The sequence below is a fragment of the Gekko japonicus genome, unplaced genomic scaffold (genome assembly GCF_001447785.1).
Source record: "Gekko japonicus isolate JY-2015 unplaced genomic scaffold, Gekko_japonicus_V1.1 scaffold674, whole genome shotgun sequence".
Lineage (NCBI taxonomy): Eukaryota > Metazoa > Chordata > Lepidosauria > Squamata > Gekkonidae > Gekko > Gekko japonicus.
Genome location: NW_015172574.1, coordinates 390538 through 411097, shown reverse-complemented (window position 1 = coordinate 411097; position 20560 = coordinate 390538). Strand labels below are relative to the sequence as shown.

The window sequence follows — 20560 nt, the reverse complement described above, 5'->3', positions numbered from 1 at the left end:
TGTGAAATCCCTTTTTACTCTACAGCAAGGGATAGCCTGTCTATTGGGATTTAGTTTGAGAGCAACTGTAGTACATTAACTAGTGGGTCTGACCACAGGGGGACCCCTGTTCAAATTCCCACCAAACAGTTAAGTGTACTGGATGACCCTGGGTCAGTCGCACCCGTCAGCCCAGTCTACCTTACAGGACTGGTGTAGAGATAAGAAGGGAGATCCTTGTATGCCACTGAGCTTTGTAGAAGAAGAGTGTGATAAAACATGATTGATAACTGTAGCTGGGCTGAGCCAGGGTACGGTCTGGACCCAGATAGCCAGAAGCTAAGCAGGATCAGCCCTCATTAGTATTTGGCCTCCTACATGGAGGCAGGCAATGGCGTCTGAATGTCTCTTGCTTTGAAAACCGTATGGGGTTGCCATAAGTCAGCTGTGACTTGACAGCAGAAATAAAACAAAACCCGTCTGAAGGAGAAGCAACACAGCTTAGACACCACGTAGCCTTACCCTATACTATTGGTGGGTAACAGCTACGCTGCATGGAACAATACTGTTCAAACTGTTGGTCTTGAGTCCCTCCCAGATAGTGACACATAACCACAGACTTTTAGATACACATCACTTCAAAGCATCAGTGTTGAACAGAGGGAGAAACAGTAAAATAATGCTACACGCATTCCTTTTGATGTGAATGTGCTGTATATTAGACAGATGAAGGATCTATGGCTAGGCCATCTAATCTTCAGTGGTGGCTGTTTAGCACCCCACACACAACTGCTTGTCCTGTGAAACCCGTGTGGCACTGCACTAAAGCCCTGAGCCTGATAATTTTTTTAGCCAGTTGTTGCTTAACTGTTTTACAAGCAAAAGTCCCAAGGGGAAAAGTATGTTACTACTGCATGCCAGCTGAATCCATCTTCTTTCTGTTGAGGTTAGCACAGATCTGTTGTAGAAAAACACTAGAAAGAAACCATTCTTGGGCTGCGGTCACACGGAGCATTAGCCATGCTACAGAGACGGAAGACAGGCGGATTTTCTGGGCGCGATCACACAGCCACATCTGGGAAGCGTAGAGCTCCCGTGGCTCACTCAAGGCTTCCCGCCAAAGATCCGGGGCAAAAAAACTAGTACCTCTGAGGTACTAGTTTCCGGAAACCGCAGGGCAAGGGCGGGCGTCTGATCGCGTTTCCGGTGGCATCCGGCACCCGCCCATGTCCCGTCGCAAACAGGTCATTTCCCCCCCCAGGTCTCCACGGATGCGCACAAGCACCCAACGGAGCATGCACACACTTCAGTTTAAAAAAGTAAAAAAACAACAACCAACAACACCATTTGCTGCGCCGCCCTGTTTCTTTGCCTGTCATGTGATTGGCACCTCGCCCCTAGCCACAGGACCTCGACGGGACCTCAAACGGATGTCTGATCGCGCAGTCACGTGTTAATTTGCCCCGGGGCAAACAGCCATGCTCCCCCCCCCCCGCATTTTCCAGCCCGTGTGACTGGGGCCTTGGAGTATTTTAACCAGAGCAGTTCCTTCTCCATTCATGAAGGAAGATGCTCCAGGACAGAAACCATTTCCCTCCATCCTTCTTTCATGGCTTTCCCTAGGATATTCAGATGCAAGCCTGATCTGAAGCCGGGCAAGAACTAGGGAGCCTGCAGCCAAAGTTGATTTAGTAGTACATACAGTTTGGACACTGTGGGTTGTTTGCCGAAGGCCACAGAATTAACAGGAGAACAGAAGAAAGGGAAGATTGTGTAAGAGCCTAGACACTTCTTTCAACTTGTAGCAGAAGCTACTGCCACTGTTTTCTCTTCAGCAGGGGGTCCAGTCCAAAACACAAGTTTTCTTCTTCTGAAGGATGACCCTTTACTATCAGTTATTCATAGTAAACAAAGCAGAAATCCCAGAATCCAGTTGTCTCAGCTTGTGTTGCTGTCTGGTTCAAGCTGCGGTGGTTGATGTATTTCACGAATTTCAGTGTGTCTTGGTCTCTGTAAACCAGAGCTAAACAGTTGTTCTCTGGGTTCACAGTCAGCAGCTTTAGGAGAGAACACAATGGGAATGGTTAATAAAGCAAAAGTTAGTTTTATTTTTACAGGGCAGGGTTTGGGATATATCAGTATCAGGAAAAGAAGAAGGTGAATGTCTTGAGCATCCCTGAGCCCATTTCTGGGCTATAATAAAATCCAGATTCTTCAAGGAAGCATGCAAATTTGACATCTCTTCACTTAGTCACAATAAGCAACTGGTTATGCAGTTCTCTGATATTTCTGGAAGACGAACTCTTCATTACCCTGCTACCAATGCTCCCTTTAAGCTGTGGAGTCTTGTGAGCAAAAATTCAACTTTGTGAGCTACTGGCATTAAAGTTGTAAGCGAACGATCTGGCTACTGCATAAATCAGTATGCTTTGGAGCCATTCTTTCTGTGTGAAGACAAAAATGTGTGAGCCGGAAGGTAAAAAACTGTAAGCTAGTTCACACTAACTCAGCTTAGAGGGAACACCGCCTGCTACCCCAACCAAACTAAGGAACGTGCTCAAGTCACAGGCTTGAATGAAACAAGCCTGAAAACCAGCTGGCTGTCCCCTCCACCTTACCTCTTCATCTTCGTCTTTTGCAATGTACGAAGTGAAGCCGCCCCACTCCACATCCCAACCTTGAAAGAGGAGAAATCAGCATCATTTGAAATAGTCACAGCGTACAGAACAACTGCAACCCCCCCCCCAATACTATTTGGATTAAAGTGAAGCACAAGAAGAAAGCTACCTGTTAAGCAAGCATATTCACTGGCTTTAGATTTATATCCTGCCAGTTTGACTGAAGAGCCCTCGCGGAGGCTAACATAGAGGACAAGGTCAAGGGCTGCAATTCTAGGGGAGCAATAATGCTGTTTCAGTGCTTCTTGCCCCTCAACCCAGATGGAGGCAGGCAGTGCTTCAGCATAGTGATGGGTGGTGGTTCTTAAAGTTCTCTAGAAACTAACTTCCCAGTGCAATCTGCACACACATGCAAAAAATCCTTTTCTAAAACTGCACTGTTTCATAAAGTAAATGTAGTGAGTCGATAAGTTATCAAGTCAAGTTGGACTATTAAATTTAACTCAATTCATTTAACTCGGCTGAAATAGTGAGTAGTGAGTGCATACCAATTATTACGTTAAATGCCTTAGTTTCTTGCTGTAATTTCAGCAATATAAGAAAAGTGTATGCTACTGAATTATTGTGTCTGCAGAAACAACCCACAGAACATGGGTGCCTAGGGATGCTTACCTGTGCTTTGGGTTGTGCAATGCAGCATCCCAGGAGTATGCTCTCTGGAAGTACAACCACTCGGGGAATTGAGGACTAGAACATCCAAATCCTGCACAATCAGTTTCTGCGTGGCTGGAGCCCATGGATCTGTTAACAGCTGTGCTTTCCCCTAGCACAGAGCCTCTTGCATCAGAGGAAAAACCCCTTATGCCGGTGTTACCCTAAGTGGTTGTGAGGGTCTCCTGAGTATGTTAGGGAATTAGTAAGGAGACCCAAACAATACAAGAGGAGGGAAATCAAGCAGGATCTATACCTATGTATACCAGGATTTTCCCCTCACAGTAGGACTCTCAAAATGAACCAGGCTGTAATTAATGAAATGGTTTTTATTAAAAGGAATTGGAGAATAAAATCAAAGCTTACTAACTGAAGAGCACTCTAAAAACAAACATTCAAGTTCAGAAAATAAAGGTTGTAGCTTATAGAGACAGAGAAGGGAACTTATTTTATGGAACTGTATTTACCTATCCACGGAACAGAGATCCCGGGAGAAGGATGAGCGAAACAAACCAGTTTCTCATTCAAGGAAGGAAGCGTACCTAGCCTTACATTGGGGATGTAAGTTAGTGGACGTCCAAACTCACACACATTGTCTACTGAACAGAGTGTTGCTGGATATACCCCTTGGAACATGACGTGATGGCTATAGTGAAACAATGTGTCTGAGCAAGGAAGCTTCATAATGTTCCCAGGAACTGCAAATGCAATGTAACATTTATGTGAAAATGTCTATTGTGTGGTGACCTCTAACTGCCAGGACAAGAAAACTATTATAAGAAATGTTATGGGATTACAATTATTTCTGCTAGGGATCCAGGCATAACACCGGGGGGGGGGGGGGATCCACAGGATCCAGCCCAATACTTCATCCAATCTCATCCAATCGTTTGAGACAGCTAAAAGCACCCCCTCCCCCAACTGACCTTCACATCCACAGAAGAGCAGCAGATCCAAGGCAAACTCTGTAGTCTGGGCATCATGGACTAGGGAGTAGCAGCCTTTGGTCCAGCGTCTCAGCTCTCCAGCACACTGAGGGATGCTTGAGCCTGACAGAGAGGAAAAAACCCCCTCAAGCTTATGCTTTTCATCCAGTGCTGGTTATATGAAGAGACAGGCAAAGAATAACTCTGTCTTCTTAAGACGATTTTGCAACATTGTGCTACATATGGCACCTTAGGCAGAATTTGGGTTGTACATGACAAGAACAGAAGATGTAGTCATTATGGGGAAATATTTAAAGAACCAACCAAAATTGATACCTAATCATTTTGTGTGCCATTGTTTTCATGCTAAGATATGAGTTGATGGGCGTGGCAGTGGTAAAACAGTACTTGGCCTAGGTCAGTGAGATGCCCTGGATCAGGTTTGCAAATTTGAGAAGCTTTCTTCCTTCATAAGAGAACGTGCAACCAGCCTTTCTTTCAGTGAAAGCCATACTCTGCACTAGATTTCGGATTCAATTATTCTGAATATGCAATATGCAGCTAAGGGTGTGCGCTCAGTATATACCGAGCCAAATAAATACCTGAAAAATACCTTATCGGGGCTTGGGGGGTATTTATTCAGCTGAATCAGATTAGAGAATCTGATTCAGCTACCAAAATAGCCATGCCCAAATAAAAGCCTATATTATTTGGCTTTTATTTGGGTGCAGCCAAGTTGTGCCTTCTGAACTCCATTACGGTATAATGGAGCCAAATGAGTTCGAGTTTCCAGAATACCCAAATTCTAATACAATATTCCAGAATACCAATATTTTGGGGTGCAATAGACCTGAATTAGAAAAATACCAAATTTTTTTTGCACACCCCTATATGCAACCCTGTTGTCGCTTTCAGGATGCCAGTTTCACGCAGCTATTCTGTTCTCAAGAGAACTGCTGCCTGTGATGAATGAGGCACAGCTGCTGTCGGCTTCAAACATCTCACTTTGGACATACTATTAATGGGGTCACACTGGAAAAAAAAGCATCACACTGACTGGATCGGGATGCTTTTCATACCATTTTTGCACCCATTGTTCTCAGAGTTTCCCCATGGCTCTCCTGCACCATTATGCTTCTTGGTTTCCTCTTGACTGCTCTCCCCTTGTGAGCAGCTGGAAAGATCTCCTCCTGCAGCTGCTGCATCTTTTTCTTCCTCCTCCTCCTCAGGAGCTAGGAAATGCAGCTTCAAGCCTGTGAAGTTTGAAAGAAGCAGGAAGAAGGCCTCTGAGCGGAACAGCTCCATGCATTCCTTCAAAATGGCTGGCAGGCTCTCCTCTTCTGCTTTGTCATAAAACCTGGAAGACAGGAAGCGTTGCTAACAGGGCCCATTGCGTGTTCTCTCCCTCTCTCCAAAACAAATGATGCAAATTCTGCACTAAAGTAACCCAAATTACACGCAGAAATTGTTAGGCAAGCACAGCATTTATCATCTGCGTAATTTAGTCTACTTCCCGGACACAGTATTTGTGATTTTGTGTGGGATGATATGCGCAAAAGTCTTATCTATGCATTCTTACAAGCCACTAAGAGGCTCTGGATGGTGCCCATAAATTAGCACGAATTTCACAGCCAACCCCTAAGGTGGGTTACACAGAGAGAAAATCAGCCACCTGGTGAGATTTGTGGTTGAGCAGGGACTTGAGTTCATTTCCTGCACCTAAAGGAAAAAGTACACACTGTGTGGTGAAACAGGTGATCTACACATTATAGGAGAGACTATGACTCAGGGATGCTGTTTCCAGCTGCTGTGGTACACGTGCAACACGTAGGGCTGTCCCCCAAGGCCAACGATCGATCCACAATACCACAGTGGCTTTCAATTTAAGACCAGTAACAATCCGGTAGGTACACGAAGCAACACAGGGTTTCTTATTTGCTTCATTTATACCCCACCTTTCTCCCCAGTGAGGACCAAAAGTGGCTTACATTATTCTCTCCTCCATTTTATCCTCACAACAACCACCCGATCAGATAGGTTAGGCGGAGAGAGTGTGAGTGACCCAAGGTCACCCAGCAAGCTTCCGTGGCAGAGTGGGGAAGGCTGGGTCTCCCGGATCCTGGTCTGACATATGCTCACAGCTGTGCCACGCTGGTACTCTAAGCTCCTTGGAAGTCCCGCTCAACCCTCTCTGCTGGCTGAGAACTCAAGAAGCAGGGCTCACACATTATACAATTGTAAGCGTTAGCAACGTGTTTTTTTAAAAAGCTTAAAAAAAAAATCCTTACAGCCAAATTCTTGGCTAGATACTCAAACCAATACTTGTGGTTCTCAATCCTTGCAAGCCAATTTCATGCAGCACAGAGACTGCTGAAATAAGTTATGCTGATGACCTCCAGGGAGCGCAACACAGTCCTACCTTTTGTTAGGGGGCCCCCTGCTGTTCCATTTGGGTTCTCCCTTCTTCAGAGCCTCACAGACCAGCTGGAATTTGTCTCCCTAGGAACCAAGCACAGCAGAAGAGCCCGGGTTTTCCTCCAAGGAGTACTACTCACTTGGCCAGAACCCCCCGGCTTCAGTTCTACAATTTGGGGCTCATTCCTGCCTCCCAGACTGCTGTCTCCTTGACATTACCAATGCCAAGGACCTTTGGCCAGGGGAAGGAGCTCCCCACGAGAAACTGAATTTTCCTTTCCAGTCTATAACATCGTGAGGGAACAAAATCACTGTGTGAGATTTTGCATTAGGTGCTGCTTTCAAAAATACGCTAACCGGCTTTAGGGTTCCACCAAGTAACAAGCCAGTTCTGCTTTGTCAACGACGTCACCTTGACACAGACTTGTGATCGAATGGCAAGTGTTTGCTTGGTTATAAAAAATGCACATCCAATCTACTTCTGGTATCTCTGATGTCTTCCATCAGTTGGCTAATTAAATCTCTGCCTCTACCGACTAATTCTTATCGAAGTGTACACGGAACCAAGACCAGCAAATATCAACACCCAAGTACTAACCACTGCCAACCTTGCTTAGTGCCCTGGCCCTGATGAGCCAGGGCCAAACTGGGCTGATCAGGCTGCTAAGAAGATTAATGCCAGGATTTAAAAATAAAAGGAAAGGAATGTGAGGTTTTAAAAGAGTAATATAGATTAAAATAAAGGCTCCAAGATAGCAAAACCTGTTGGGTATATAAAAGCCCTGATGGCGAATGTTTTGCAAACTCTACTACAGACCCCCCCCACTCTTAAAAAAATGGGAATGCTGCTCCCAGTCTCCATTATGCAGAACTGCCGACTCAGTCAGCGCTGCTGTCCGATCAGAATGGCGCTTCTGAGACTCACCATGAGAAAATCCTTCAGCAAGATCTCAGACCGATCCTCAAACTCCTCTTGGACTTGGCTCTGAGAATCCATCTCCAGATACACTGGATTGATCCAGCGATACAAGATTTCATGCTATGGAAAAAACAAAGAGGTGGGAAGGAAAGGAGAGAAAAAAAGGAGCCCAATAAATGTTTCCATAATGGCATTAAACAAGGAATTAAAGGGCCCTCCAGCCCTCAGCCAGAATCCCCTCAAGGCCCTCTCTGGTGCTGGCATTTGCACTGTTCTTGAATGCCACCATGTTGATATCCTGTTCCCTGCTCCAATGGCCATCTGCCCCAGTTGATTTTCTCTTGCAATTCCAAAGAGTTAGCCATATTCTTCTGTTGGACTGTGTTATCCTTCCTAGTGAATTCTAGTCCAGCAGTTTCACACTAAAGTTCTCCTTTAAATTTCTTTTGTTAAAAATGGTGACTTGCAGGAGATCTGACATTACCCAATTAGAATTCAATCGCTGTGATGTGTTTTTCTCCCACCATGCGTATTAAATTAGCTTAGCAACTCCAGAAAGACTGCTGTAAATGGTCACTGCCTTTTAAAAACAAACTTGATTTTGTAACACATAAGAGTTACAATAAACAATGTAATACAGCATGAAAGTAGGAATTTCAACTCTTCAGTCAAATATAACTAGTGTTGCTTAACATATATTATTTACATCACAGAATTACAACATTTTCATTAGCTTACATGAAGACTTAAGACCATTTAATATCTTTCAGGGCATGTGTCAAATCTCTTATCTGAGACATGTGTTAAAAAGATTGAAACAGTTTTTCCGTATAGTTACTTATACAAGAAAAACTTTTTGTGCCTTTAATTTATGAAGTTATTTTCAGTGCAATCCTAAATCAAGTTACAACCCTTCTAAGCCCATCAACTTCAGTGGACTTACAACAGTATAAATCTGCTTAGAATTGCACTGTCAGTCAGTTGTGGACTTTTAGGCTTTGTACAGAAAAGTCACAGTCTATACAACTTGTATTTCATTGCCTTCTGATCCCCCATAATCCCTCCCCCCTTTTATGCCAATGTATCCCTCTGTTAACTGGGGCACACTGATGTGGGCTCTACTCTCACACAAACAACCTTTATTGGCATAACAAGGTAGGATACAACAAAACACCTGAGCGAGATTGGAGGGAAAAATAAAAAACAGTCTAGAGAAATTCTCCAAAACAAGAGGCGTAGCAGAAACTAAGTACAGTTGGATCTTAACTAAGAAGAGTAGGCACGTAATCTTCCCCTATCTAGCACTTTTACCACTTTTGGTTTCTATCTCTTTTGCTGCTAGGGCCAGGAACTCCGCCACCCGTTTGGTGACTGAGGAGCGTTTGTCGGCTAACAAAGGTTCTATCCATTTATTCAACATAAGATTGGGGGCTGAGGCTCTAGTCCACAAAAGCCTATGCCATAATGACCTGCTAGTCTCAAAGGTGCCACAAGACTCCTTTTGGGTGCGGTCAGACGGCGTGCTGGGAGCGGTTTAAATTGCTCTGGCCCTAATGCAGGTTTTTTTAACCTGGAGAATCGTGATCACACTCACCTCCTTGCTCTGTATCGCTGCGCAGCCACATCACTCCCCGCCGTCCACAGGCGGGAGCGTGCATCAGTGTTGTTTTTCTCTCTCTCTCAGTTTGGGCATGCGCACAGGCAGCCATCTGTAGAACTAAAATTTTCGCGTGTGCGCAGGACAGCGATTTCCATTTCAACCCGACTACTGTAACACTTCCCTTTAAACTTTAAAGGAACGCTTCCCTTTAAACATTAACCCAAAAATGGCCTCCGTGAGATCCCGAACTCATCTAAATGCTAAAACTAGGCACCGTTTAAACATTGTTTTTAATAACGCAGTGGTGGAGCTCCGCCTATGCGCACACCGCCAATGCTTAAAAAAAATGGCGGGCGAAAAGTGGAAGCCTCGGGCAGCTTTTGAGCGGGGAGCGGGTTTAAACCGGAAGTGGCTCAACACTGGAGGAGCAATCACACAGGGGGAAAATGCAGCTGGAAATGGAGAATCAGGAAAACACCACTTGGGGACCTGGTAACAAAATACTCCTGTTTAAAGGGGATTTGAGCCGGAAAGCGACGGCTGGGAGGCAGATGTTGACTGTATGATTGCGTGTATAAAATCCGTTTCTAAACTGGCACGACACCAGATCAAATGGCGCGTCTGAACGCACCCTTTGAGTCGTCGTCCCCCATCGCAAGCAGATCATAACAGGTCCTACTGCAGGAGGAATGGGTGGATTCAGACAAAGCTTTCCCTTCCAATGAATCAATTAAGTGGCAAGAGTACTTGATTGTCTGACTCCATCTGTGGAAGTCAGAATACCTGGAAAGGGAGCAGGATTTGCTTACATCAAAAGGGATGTGGGGACTCCGTGGCAGGAGTGGCTCGACGTGGCGTGGTGGCCTAGCAACCGAAGGGCCGTGAAACCAGCCGCTCACAGACAACCGACACTTGTCCTTGGAAAGGACTTCAGCCACCTGGAGTGGAAGGAAATCAAAAAGTAGTTAGCATTTACTTCTCCAACAGGGGAGCTAAGTCAAGGTCTTAAAGAGGCCCGAGACCTCCTCTACCAATTTGGAGTTTGGCCCTGTCTCATTTTGAAGACTGAGCCAGGACATAACATATGGAAACTAGGTAAAACACGAAACTGAAACTACTCTATCAGTGATCATACACCCAAACAAAGAAGAACATGAGTGGCCAACAGCTGTGCACATAAAGCCCACCATAATCATGCATAGACCGGTCCTAGGTGGCTTGGAGTTACAGCAGTTCCTTGAGAAACCTTAACTCTGATGTCCCCAAACATCTCTGTTTCAAGCAGAAAGAACAAGCCAGGAAGGCATGCCTGAGATCCTCAACAGCAAAACCCACAATGGTTTACGAAGAAGGCATGGCCCTGGGTCAGCCTTTCCTGCTATCTGGGAGATTGTGGCTCAGTGGTAGAGCACCAGCTTTGCATGCAGAAGGTCTCAGGTTCAAGCCCCAGCAGCTCCTCTTTAAAAGATAGAAGATATTGGTTGCATGTTACTCTGCTATAACAAAATAAGGCAAAAGTCCCGTGGCACCTTAGAGACTGACATTTATTTCAATACGAGCTTCTGTTAAGTTGAAGCTCACTTCCTTGGATGTGTGTAGGGCAATTAAACTGGGAATTCTGCTTAAGGAGATGGTTACAAGGTGTGGAGGGGGAGAAAGGGTTGAAAGAGAGGTAGGGAGTGAATTCTTCATGAGTCTGTTCTAGCCACAATCCAGGTCTAGTCATTTACACTTGAAAGACTCATGGCGGAATTCACATCCAACCTGTCTCAACCCCTCCTGCCATGTAAACTTAAGTAGAACACCCAGTTTGATTTCCTTCCACATATTTGAGGACGTGAGCTGCGACTTATAAGAACTCATGTAAATATTGTTAGTCCTTAACATGCCACTGGAGTTCTGTTTTATTTAGCAGCTATTGGGAAAAGATGTTTGGGAAAGAAGTCTGAGATCGTAGAGAACAACTGCCAATCAAAGGAGGCTATATAAAGCTACATGGACTAATGGTCGGGGGCTTAGTATAAGCCAGTGGTTCCCATCCTTTTTGAGGCTGCAGGCATGGTGGGCACAGTGACAAAATGGCGGCTACAGGAGGCAGAACCAGCCACAAAACAATTGCTGCAGCTTAACGTCAGTCACACAGTGAAGATCCTTATGCTATGGTGGCAGCTGTTGCCAAAGCAACACTTTAACAAATGCACTGCCAATCAGATCCCCAATAGCCAATCAGAAGCCTTGCTGTCCAAAAACACTACCTGGCCCCTCCCACTACCTAAGAACACTTGGCAGGATCCAGAAAAAGTGTTGGCAGCCGCCACATTGGGGACCCCTGGTATAAGGCAACTTCATGTAACAGTCTGGAAAATCAGAGGGGAAGCAGGAACAGCAATATGGCTGCATGTGGGCAGGAACAAAAGAGCCCTCTTGCCTGGTGGAAAGAGACTGGTGACACTTCAAAGAAGGCTAGTGAGTTCCACAAAGGGACCAATGACTTGATGATCTGCTGAGGCTGAAAGTGATCTGGCAGGAGAGAAAAATGACAAAAAAAGCAAACTCTGAATAGTTGAACCCATTACTCCAATCCCTGTTTTTCCTGCTACCACCTCCAGACCACAAAGCTGGCAAAGGATTTGCATTCTTCAAACAGATTTCACCTACTGCTTCTGCAGACCAGTTGCTTGCATTTCTACAAGTCTTCCTTTGCATCCACCCAATGAAAATGTGTAAGTCAAGAAGGGGTGGGATTCAGCTCTGCTATGACACCACATCCTTGACCCATAAGCCATCCCCACTGGGATATACAGGAGCCGATTGGATATACTCAGCACTGAGTGTGCATGTGCTAGTTTGCAGAAAAACTTAAGAGAGACCCACCTATCTGAACTTCTAGAGTCTTTAAACATACTGAAACCCTTTACATTGTCAGGATGCAGGCTCAGGGACTAAGGCAGAAGTCCCAGCTGTTACCCAAGTCCTCTTTTAACTCGAGATGGTAGAACCCCAGGACTCTACCACCATCCACAGTACTCTACCACCAAGCTCTCCCTTATTCTACTTGCACAATCAAGCCGAGATTTAACTCGGAATAACAGAATAGCCAATATCAAAACATGGAAAAAATCCCAGGTGAGTCATTACAGGTTTAACAGTGCAATCCTAAACAGAGTTACACCCTTCTAAGCCTACTGACTTCAGTAGACTTCAAAAGGCTGTGACTCAATTTAGGACTGCACTGTAAGCAGTTTCCTCCGGCTTTTAAAACCTCAGTGGCTGCAGTGTCTTGGGACACTCTTACTTCTGATGACTCAGGGTTCCGTATCTGTGTGACTGCAGGTGTAGGCCTGAATTGGGGAGAAATCACACAGGTTTTGTGTCCTTGGCAGAGACTGCCCATGCTACGTAAGCTATCAAAATGCAGAGACAACGAGACAGTAAAGGCAGGAACATAACAGGTTGCACTTTGCAGGGATTCTTTTACTGAAACTTGTAGCCTGCTGGCTCTGAGCGCACAACAGGCTTGCAATGCCCCACCTACCATCTGTACTGAACAGGTCCAGAGTGCCCCCATCACTCCTGTCCCACGGCGGCACAAGGTAGAGGATGAAGGCAATTCGTCGCCCCTCCAGTTCATCGTCATGACAGAGCAGGGCATCTGCAACAGCATACAATTCAGCTGAGACTGCCAAGCATGCCTGATAAAGACCACCAAGCTCCAGAGTTTTGTTTCAGACTCGGCAGGACCACACTGCCTCGCTCCTACTTGCTCCCCTCTTACTGTCACTGGAGATAGTCCAGAAGAGGGCAACCAAAATGATTAGGGGGCTGGAGCACCTTCCCTATGAGAAAAGGCTGAAGAGTCTGGGGCTTTTCAGTTTAGAAAAGAGATGACTAAGGGGGGACATGATAGAGGTTTATAAAACGATGCATGGGGGGCAGAGAGAGTTGACAGAGAGAATTTTTTCTCCCTCTCTCTTAAACATTTTTTTTAAAGGGACAATTTACTTTGCTTTGATAATTATTGAAGGTTAAAGGACATTAAAAAGAGTGATAAAGGGGTAAGAACAAAAAATGGAGGGATAAGTTAGGGGGAGGGGAAGAGAGGAGGGTAGGATGTATAATTATATAAGTTTTGATCTATATTTGATGTTGTTTAATATATCCTAATAAATTATTTTCAAAAAAATATATTTTTATAAAAATTTGTTTTAAAATAATCATTAACAACAATGAACATCAAAAGCATTAAACAAGCAACGACGAGAGATAAGGATCAAGTAGCCTCAAAAGTCTATTATGTAACAGTAAAAACTATTTTTAACATTTTTGAACATTTATCAACCAATAATGAAGAGTATGAAGTGCTGGTAATTATGCCACCTCTGTCAGAAAAGCGAGTGTGAGGACTAGATTAGAACTGGATCTTAGATGCAGAAGACTTTTGTATGTATCTCAGAGTGTACAATAGAGAGCTAGAAGAAAAGCCAAGAAGAGTAAGTAGTATTAGTGGGAAGAAGTTCAGCTTCTGTCATTTACTGCAGCCATGGAAACCATGTCCGTACAAACCTAGAGTAGGTCTTTTTCTAAGAAAGAACTTTTTTCCAAAGAACTTTTTCTCCCTCTCCCCAAATACTAGAACTCAAGGGCATCCAATGAAGCTGATGGGCAGTAGGTTCAGGATGGACAAAAGGAAATACTACTTTACACAGAGAGTGCTTAAAATGTGGAATTCGCTGCCTGTGATGGTCACAGGAATAAACAGCTTTAAAAGGAGATTAGATAGATTCATGGAGGATACGTCTATCAATGGCTACTAGCCATGGTGGCTGAGGGGAACCTTCACATTCAGAGACACCAAGCCTCTGAATCCCAGAGCCAGGAGGCAACCTCGGGGGAAGGCCTCGGCCTCTATGCCCTGTTGTTGGCTGTCCAGAGGAACTGGTGGCCACTGTGTGAGACAGGATGCTGGACTAGATGGACTACTGGTCTGATCCAGCAGGGCTCTTATGTTCTTAAGGTAACAGAACTGGGAGCTGACTCCATCTTAGTTCAGGAACTGGTGCCTAACAGAAGGGAGATAGATCTGGCACTGCCAGCCCAACCAGGGCTTTGATAACTGTCCCATCTCTAACCAGCCTCCCACCCAGCTGCTGCAACTCAGTCTTAAGAGGCAGTAATATTATTGGAGTGCCACTGCTGGGCACCAGCCATTTGATCACAATTTCCAGTAGTGTGTTCCCTCTATCTCCTGCCACTGTCCTATAGCTGTGGTACTCAGTCCATGGTGCATGGAGAGTCACGTCTGAAAGAGCCACATTGACTTCCATCGGTGGCATGAGGCCTGCACCTAAGAGAGGCTTGCAGATTACTTATTCCTCCAGATGTGGCTACTTGAAGGTGGGATCCACCTGCCTACCACACGCTCTACCAGACAAGGGTCTTGTTCACTTTCCTGGCACGGGGCAGGTGCCACACTGGGGAATGGTGCTCAGAAGACCCACAAGTTTTCTAGAGCCATCAGCATCGGAAACTAAGTTTCTTTCTGGCTCCTGATAACTGATGTGGAACTGCCAATTCACACGGAACTCTGAGCCTCTGGAAGCACCCAGGCTAAAGCAACTGAAGCTGTCAGCAGAGTCAGAGAAAGAAGAGAGACTAAACAGAAGACCGAAAGGTCTGAAAAATGTCAATGTTTCCCTCTGCACCAGAAATCCTTTTCTCCTGTTATTCATTGTAAGCTGCCTTGATCCTCTATAAGAAAAGAGTGCTCTAAGCTATCTAAATAAAAGCCCTTCAGAGATGGATGGTAGGGTGGTATGGCCGTAGGCGCCCTTCAGAAATGAAAATCCTGTCTCTCTTACCAGCATATGGAGCTAATCCCCACAGTTTTAAAGACTGTATTTATAGTCTGCTTTTCCAGCTTGAAGCCTCCACAGTGGCTTACAACGCTTTAAAAACATATGCTATTCTCCCCCCCACACCTTAGTCCCCAGTGATGAGCAAATGCCATCGTCTCTTCCTCCCTGGCTGAGAGGTCTTGCCAGGCTCCTGTCTCTGATGTGGGTGTGTTGATGGAGAAGGCAGGGCATTTCCTCACCTGTATATTCATATTTGGCACAGGACAAATCGATGGTTGGCTCCAGCTCCACCTGGGCCACATCTGAAAGCCAGACCCGGAATTCGTCAAAGAGGACTTTCCTGAGAGACAAGAAGAAGAGAATGGATTTATACCCTGCCCTTCAGTACCTGAAGGAGTCTCAGAGTGGTTTACAATCCCTTTCCTTTCCCCTCCCCACAACAGACACCCTGTGAGGTAGTGGGGCTCTCTCTCGAGGACTGCCCTTGAGAGAACAGCTCTGAGAGAACTTATGACGGACCCAAGGTCACACCAGCAGCTGCATGTGGAGGAGTGGGGAATCAAACCCGGTTCTCCCAGATTAGAGTCCGCGCTCCTAACCACTACACCATCAGATGTGGGTTGTAATCCTCTGGGAAGGAAGGCTTCCTTTCCAAGCTCAAATAGGCCATTAAAAGACAGTGGGCGATTAGATGGGCATCGGATTTCACTTGGCACACCTCCCGGCCTTTTGACCGAGCCTGTCCGCACCCAATGTAAAAATAAGCAAGATGAATGTGCCATTTGCTTTAAAATCAAAAGTCAGGTGCGAAGGCTATGCTTGCTTACTCAGAAATAAACTTCACAGAGTTGAGCGGGGCTTAACTCCAATCAAGCAAGCATGAGGAGGGCTGAAGCCCAAGCTAGTTAACTTGAGAGGTGTACACAACTGGCACTGAGTATACAGACCACGGAATAAGGAGCTTCCCAGCAGCACCAGCTAGCTTACAGCCAGGGGGAAATTCACGAAACTGGCTCCCGTTCACCCGTTTTGCTTTGCCACCATGAGCCACGTTATGGGCTACTCTAGGATGTGCAGCAATCAACTTTACCTTAAAGAGGCAATGTGAGGCTCTTCTCTCTTCTGGAGGTCATCTGACTTTGCACATGCAAGAGAGAGCAGAAGCAACGGTTACGAATCTTCGGCTCTGGCCCAATATCCTGACACCACTGTCTAAACATCCATTCACTTCTTTCGTACCCCAATGGTGACCCAAAGTAGCTTCCAACGTTCAGCCCTTTTCTCTTTTATCCCCACAACAAACCTGTTAGGTAGGTTAGCCCGAGTGTGTGTGGGCCTCAAGGCAAGAGTTAAAGAAATTGTTACCTATTAAGTTTTGTTTTAGATGAAATGATGGATAAGAAGGAGGAGGATTTGGTGGGCGTGGGAGCACTGCGGGAAGCCTGAAGAAGGGGAGGGAGGGTGAAGGGAAAAAAGGGGTATATTGTGAATGATGAAATGCTTTAATGTTGGACATGTTGTTATATCCTGATAATGTTTTTTTTTTTTTTAAAGGCAAGAGGGGGGATTTGAACCTGGGTCTCCCTGGTCTTAGCCTGACACGCTACCCACTACACCACGCTGGCTCTCCTTTGCCCTACATGCCTCCTAACAAGTAGGTGGATTAATAAAAATCGGTTGAGACTGTGCAACTCTGTAAGCCAAATTTCTGCCTATGTGCTGAGCAGGAGCCAGTTTTCATCCTCAGGAATCTCTCCTCCCATTGTTTTGACAAGCAGAGGTGCTCCCAAAAAGATTCTGAACCAGCACCGGCGTCTTCTAGCTATAGCTCAAGATTCTGGTTCTGACTGATAAAGCCATCAAGGACTGCAGCTCTCCTGGAACATGACATATAACCTCCTCTTCTCACCCCTGATTATCCCTAATGGGTATGCAGTGTCCCGATCTCTATCTCATTTAAGGACAAACCTCCCCGGAGTGCCCTTTGCTGATGGCAGGCTATGCAGCCACTTGGCTGAAGATTGGCCTCCCGCCAATCAGGAAGGAAAATGTTCTCAAAAAGTTCTTTCCCTCTCCTTCTCGGCCACGAGCCACTGGCTACAAGAAGGGGGTCTCTTGGCGCCCGGGAGCCACGGGCTAAAAGAAGGTGGGCAGGAATTCAAGCCACAGCTTGTCATTTTGGATGTAACAGCTCATTGGTTGTATTCTACTCATTATTCCTCTCACTCAACCCCCCCCCCATTGCAGTCCAAAACCTTGTGTAGCTTTTTGTCCACACAAATCTCACAATCCCCAGCACAGCATTTGCAAAGGTCAAAAGGAGCTCCTCCTTCCTCTACTAGCAGAAGACAAAATTGTAGGGGCCTCTACAATTTAAAGTCTGAAAACAACTAGATCATGGTGTTCAAGGAGAAAAAGTACGGAGGGGAGAGGGCAGATAGAGGCTGGTGATCACGCCTTGGGGTAGGAATGGCCTTTGGGACCCATCCAGATCTAGGATTCTGTACTCAAGCCAAGTACCTGCTTGAATTTGTACAAGTCGTTGCACTTTTCATGGAAATCCAGGCTCAACAGCTCCTTCTGCAGTCCTTCGACAAAACTCTCATTCTGGATGAAGTCTGGGATGACACAGTGGCAGAAGGGAACAGGATCCAGCACAATGGCCTCTTGAGAAAACACAGACACAGATCCATAAAAGAGCTACTTAATAACAATGCTGCCCTTTAGTCTCAGAATGCAGCGAGAGCCAGAACATGCGCCCCCAATCCTAGGTATTAAAGAGCCGGGTGAGTGATGAAGGAAGGTCTCTCAAAGCGTACTCGGGGGCCCTTTCTTTTCCAACCTAATTACCAAAGCAAAGACAAAAATGCCAACCAGCTCTGCATGTGTGGGACTTGCTAACTTGTACAATTGTCTCCTGGGGCCAAGCTTTTAGACCACAAGTGTCAAACTTAAGGCCCACGGGCTGGAAGCGGCCCACCCATGGCTTTAATCAGGCCCGTGGCTCTTCTCTCCCCCCCCCTCCCGCTCCTGTCCTCACCCTTTGAAGCTTGAGGCGACCAAAGTTCCCAGCTGTCAAGTCCCCAGTTAATTCACTCTCCACACACACTATTGGCAGTGTAATGCTTTATTAGAGATATGATACTGTGGGTTCAAGACCTTTTGTTAGGACTGAGGAAGTGCATGGGCAATTACAAGATATAGGGAGAAGCGTAAAATTCCACATCCATACACACCACCCCTAGCCCTGCCATCACTATGGCAACACAGACAGATATATGGTGCCCTGTCTAGGCTGGCAGAGAAAGGTACTCCAAGGTCAGTCTCATGGGAAACTGACTGGGGCGCTTCTTCAGGAAAGTTACAGCTCTACTCCCATGCACTCCCAACAACATACCCGCCCCCCAGCAATTCAAAATGACAAGTGAAGATAACGAGAACCAGAGTTTAAGGAAATCGAAAGTTAGCCTGAGCAAAGTTAGTCTGAGCTTGACACCAGCTCCTTCCCTCTTGTCTTGGCCTGCTTCCACAGGGAGCTCCTCAGGGCTTGAAAATTTACAAAGAAAATACGGAATGGATTTTCCCATTAAGGTCTCTGCACCCAGATAGACTACTCTGGGACTGTATCTAGCAATGAAAGCAGTGCTCTGGGACTGGAATGACAGTCCCCAGAGTAGAATGACGGTCCCTACCAATAGAATCTGTGTTCTGGGACTGGAATGACAGGGCACAGAGTGGAATGGCAGCCCCTAAGAGTAGCAGCGGCATTCTGGGAATGGAATTCTACTCTGGGGGCCCTCATTCCAATCCCATAATGCTTGTGCTACTCCCAGGGACTGTCATTTCACTCTAGTGGCTGTCATTCCAGTCCCAGAGTAGTCTACCTGGGACCTTAATAGGAAATCCATTCTGCATTTTCTTTGCAACTTCATCTGTGCTGTGCTGCCATATTTCAATAGAGGGGAGCTCAAGTAGTTTCATTTTCCAGTGTTTGTATAGCTAAAGCTGCTTGCTGGAGTTGTCTCCTTGCAAATACAGTGTTGATGTTTTAAGCCATCTTGTCTCTGCTGAATGGACTTGAGAATGGGTACCTGTGTAAGTACTCTAACCTGGAAACCCACAGCCAAAGGGGGGCATTACACTGGAGAGCCACTGCCACTCTGAGTATACCTGGGGGGGAGGGGAGAAGCTTGCAATGCCCAGCCATTTTATATTCCTAGGCTCAGAGCATTTTATATTTTTTAGTTTATATTTTAGTTTCTGCTGTGATCCTTGTGCTTTTTCTTGATGTTTTAAAATTGCATTGCCAAATCCCATTATTCCCCCACCTTTTGATTTTAGGCAGGCATCTTTTAAGGAAGGGTGTGAAGGTTTGGGAGGTGTCAATTATCAAAGACTGTTAAATAAAGGAAATACTGCAAGAGTTTTGAGCATATTTGTATTTTAAGTAAAAAAATAATACCTTTAGTTGTGTTCATGTCTTTTATAAAGTTTATATTTCTGCTACCTAGCATTACATTTTATGACATGCATGGCCTGGCCCCACAAAGTCCCATTTATGTCAGATCCGGCCGTTGTAACAAATGAGTCCAACCCCCTTGTTTTAGACTGTTATATCTGATGAAGGGAAGTTTGACTCTTAAAAGCTCATACCCCGAAACTCTCGTTGGTCTTTAAGGTGCTACTGGACTCAAGCCTAACTGTTCCACTGCAGACCAGCACAGCTACCCTTTGAAACTATCTACATGCTTATAGTGTTCCACCCCCGGCTTTCACCCCGACATGCAGTGACCTCCTTTCTCTGGCCAACTACTGGACGAAGAAGGTTTTGAGTGGCTTTGGGATTTCCAATACATGGGGGGGGGGGGAAGCGGGGGAAAGGCTGAACAAATACTTTTAAGAAATCACAGGGCATCTGACGCAGCCTGAGAAATGGTTAACTCCACACACTGCAATAAATAAAAGTCTTTAACGAGCCACTAGCCTTCGCTTTGCAATGGTACTGGCCTAAGACAGCCTCAGTAACTGAGGACTAGAACCTTGTAGGTGGCTTGTGTTAAAAAGACGCCTGAACGATATCCCCCTTGCTCTGCCTACCGTGCTCAAGGGCTTCTTTACGGGCCCAGGAGGCGACGACTTTCTCCTGCAGGACAGGCTCCTTCAGAGCCGCAGAGAACTCGGCGCGCACCTCCCGCTTGAGACGCTTCTTCTTCCCGAGTTCCCCTGGCGAGGAGTTGAAATCTCCGCCAGCCGGGAAGGGACCCCTCTGCCTCCGACTCATCGTTCTCTCCGCGTGCACCTTCCGTTCTGGAAACTACAAGTCCCATCATGCCTCGCGGAGCAAGGGCCATCCCCAAAAGTAGTTTATTCAATCATAAAAACGGACAGAGAGGCGGGATCGGAACCACACAAGGACCTTCTATCAGCACCAGAGAGACATAAGTCTAGAGTGACACTTCCGCAGAGCGGCGTTTTAATGGTTGAATCCGTTCTGTACCCGGGGGGAGGGGGGACGAGGATTTGTTTGAGAGCGGAAG

The 20560-nt window shown here is 45.9% G+C and overlaps 1 protein-coding gene across 1 annotated transcript; it reads right to left on the bottom strand.

Moving 5' to 3' along the window:
- Nucleotides 1-1489: 1489 nt before the first annotated feature.
- Nucleotides 1490-20332, bottom strand: OGFOD1 (2-oxoglutarate and iron-dependent oxygenase domain containing 1). The gene is made up of 13 exons (XM_015421398.1): nt 20121-20332; nt 17544-17689; nt 16114-16160; nt 15263-15363; nt 12704-12820; nt 11597-11688; nt 9978-10106; nt 7575-7688; nt 6654-6733; nt 5314-5591; nt 4235-4357; nt 2598-2656; nt 1490-2036 (listed from the first exon to the last, which is right to left on the bottom strand). Exons 1-13 carry the CDS (start codon nt 20302-20304, stop codon nt 1875-1877), a joined length of 1632 nt encoding a protein of 543 aa, XP_015276884.1. The 5' UTR covers nt 20305-20332; the 3' UTR covers nt 1490-1874.
- Nucleotides 20333-20560: the final 228 nt, after the last annotated feature.

Bases quoted from the DNA above. Each gene is read 5' to 3' on its own strand.
- OGFOD1 (XM_015421398.1), bottom strand. From the start codon at position 20,304: ATGAGTCGGAGGCAGAGGGGTCCCTTCCCGGCTGGCGGAGATTTCAAC. The intron at 12,821-15,262 runs GTGAGGAAATGC...ATGCTGTTGCAG, and splicing joins TGCCAAATATGAATATACAG to ATGCCCTGCTCTGTCATGAC. The intron at 2,037-2,597 runs GTAAGGTGGAGG...TCTCTCCTAAAG, and splicing joins CAAAAGACGAAGATGAAGAG to CTGCTGACTGTGAACCCAGA.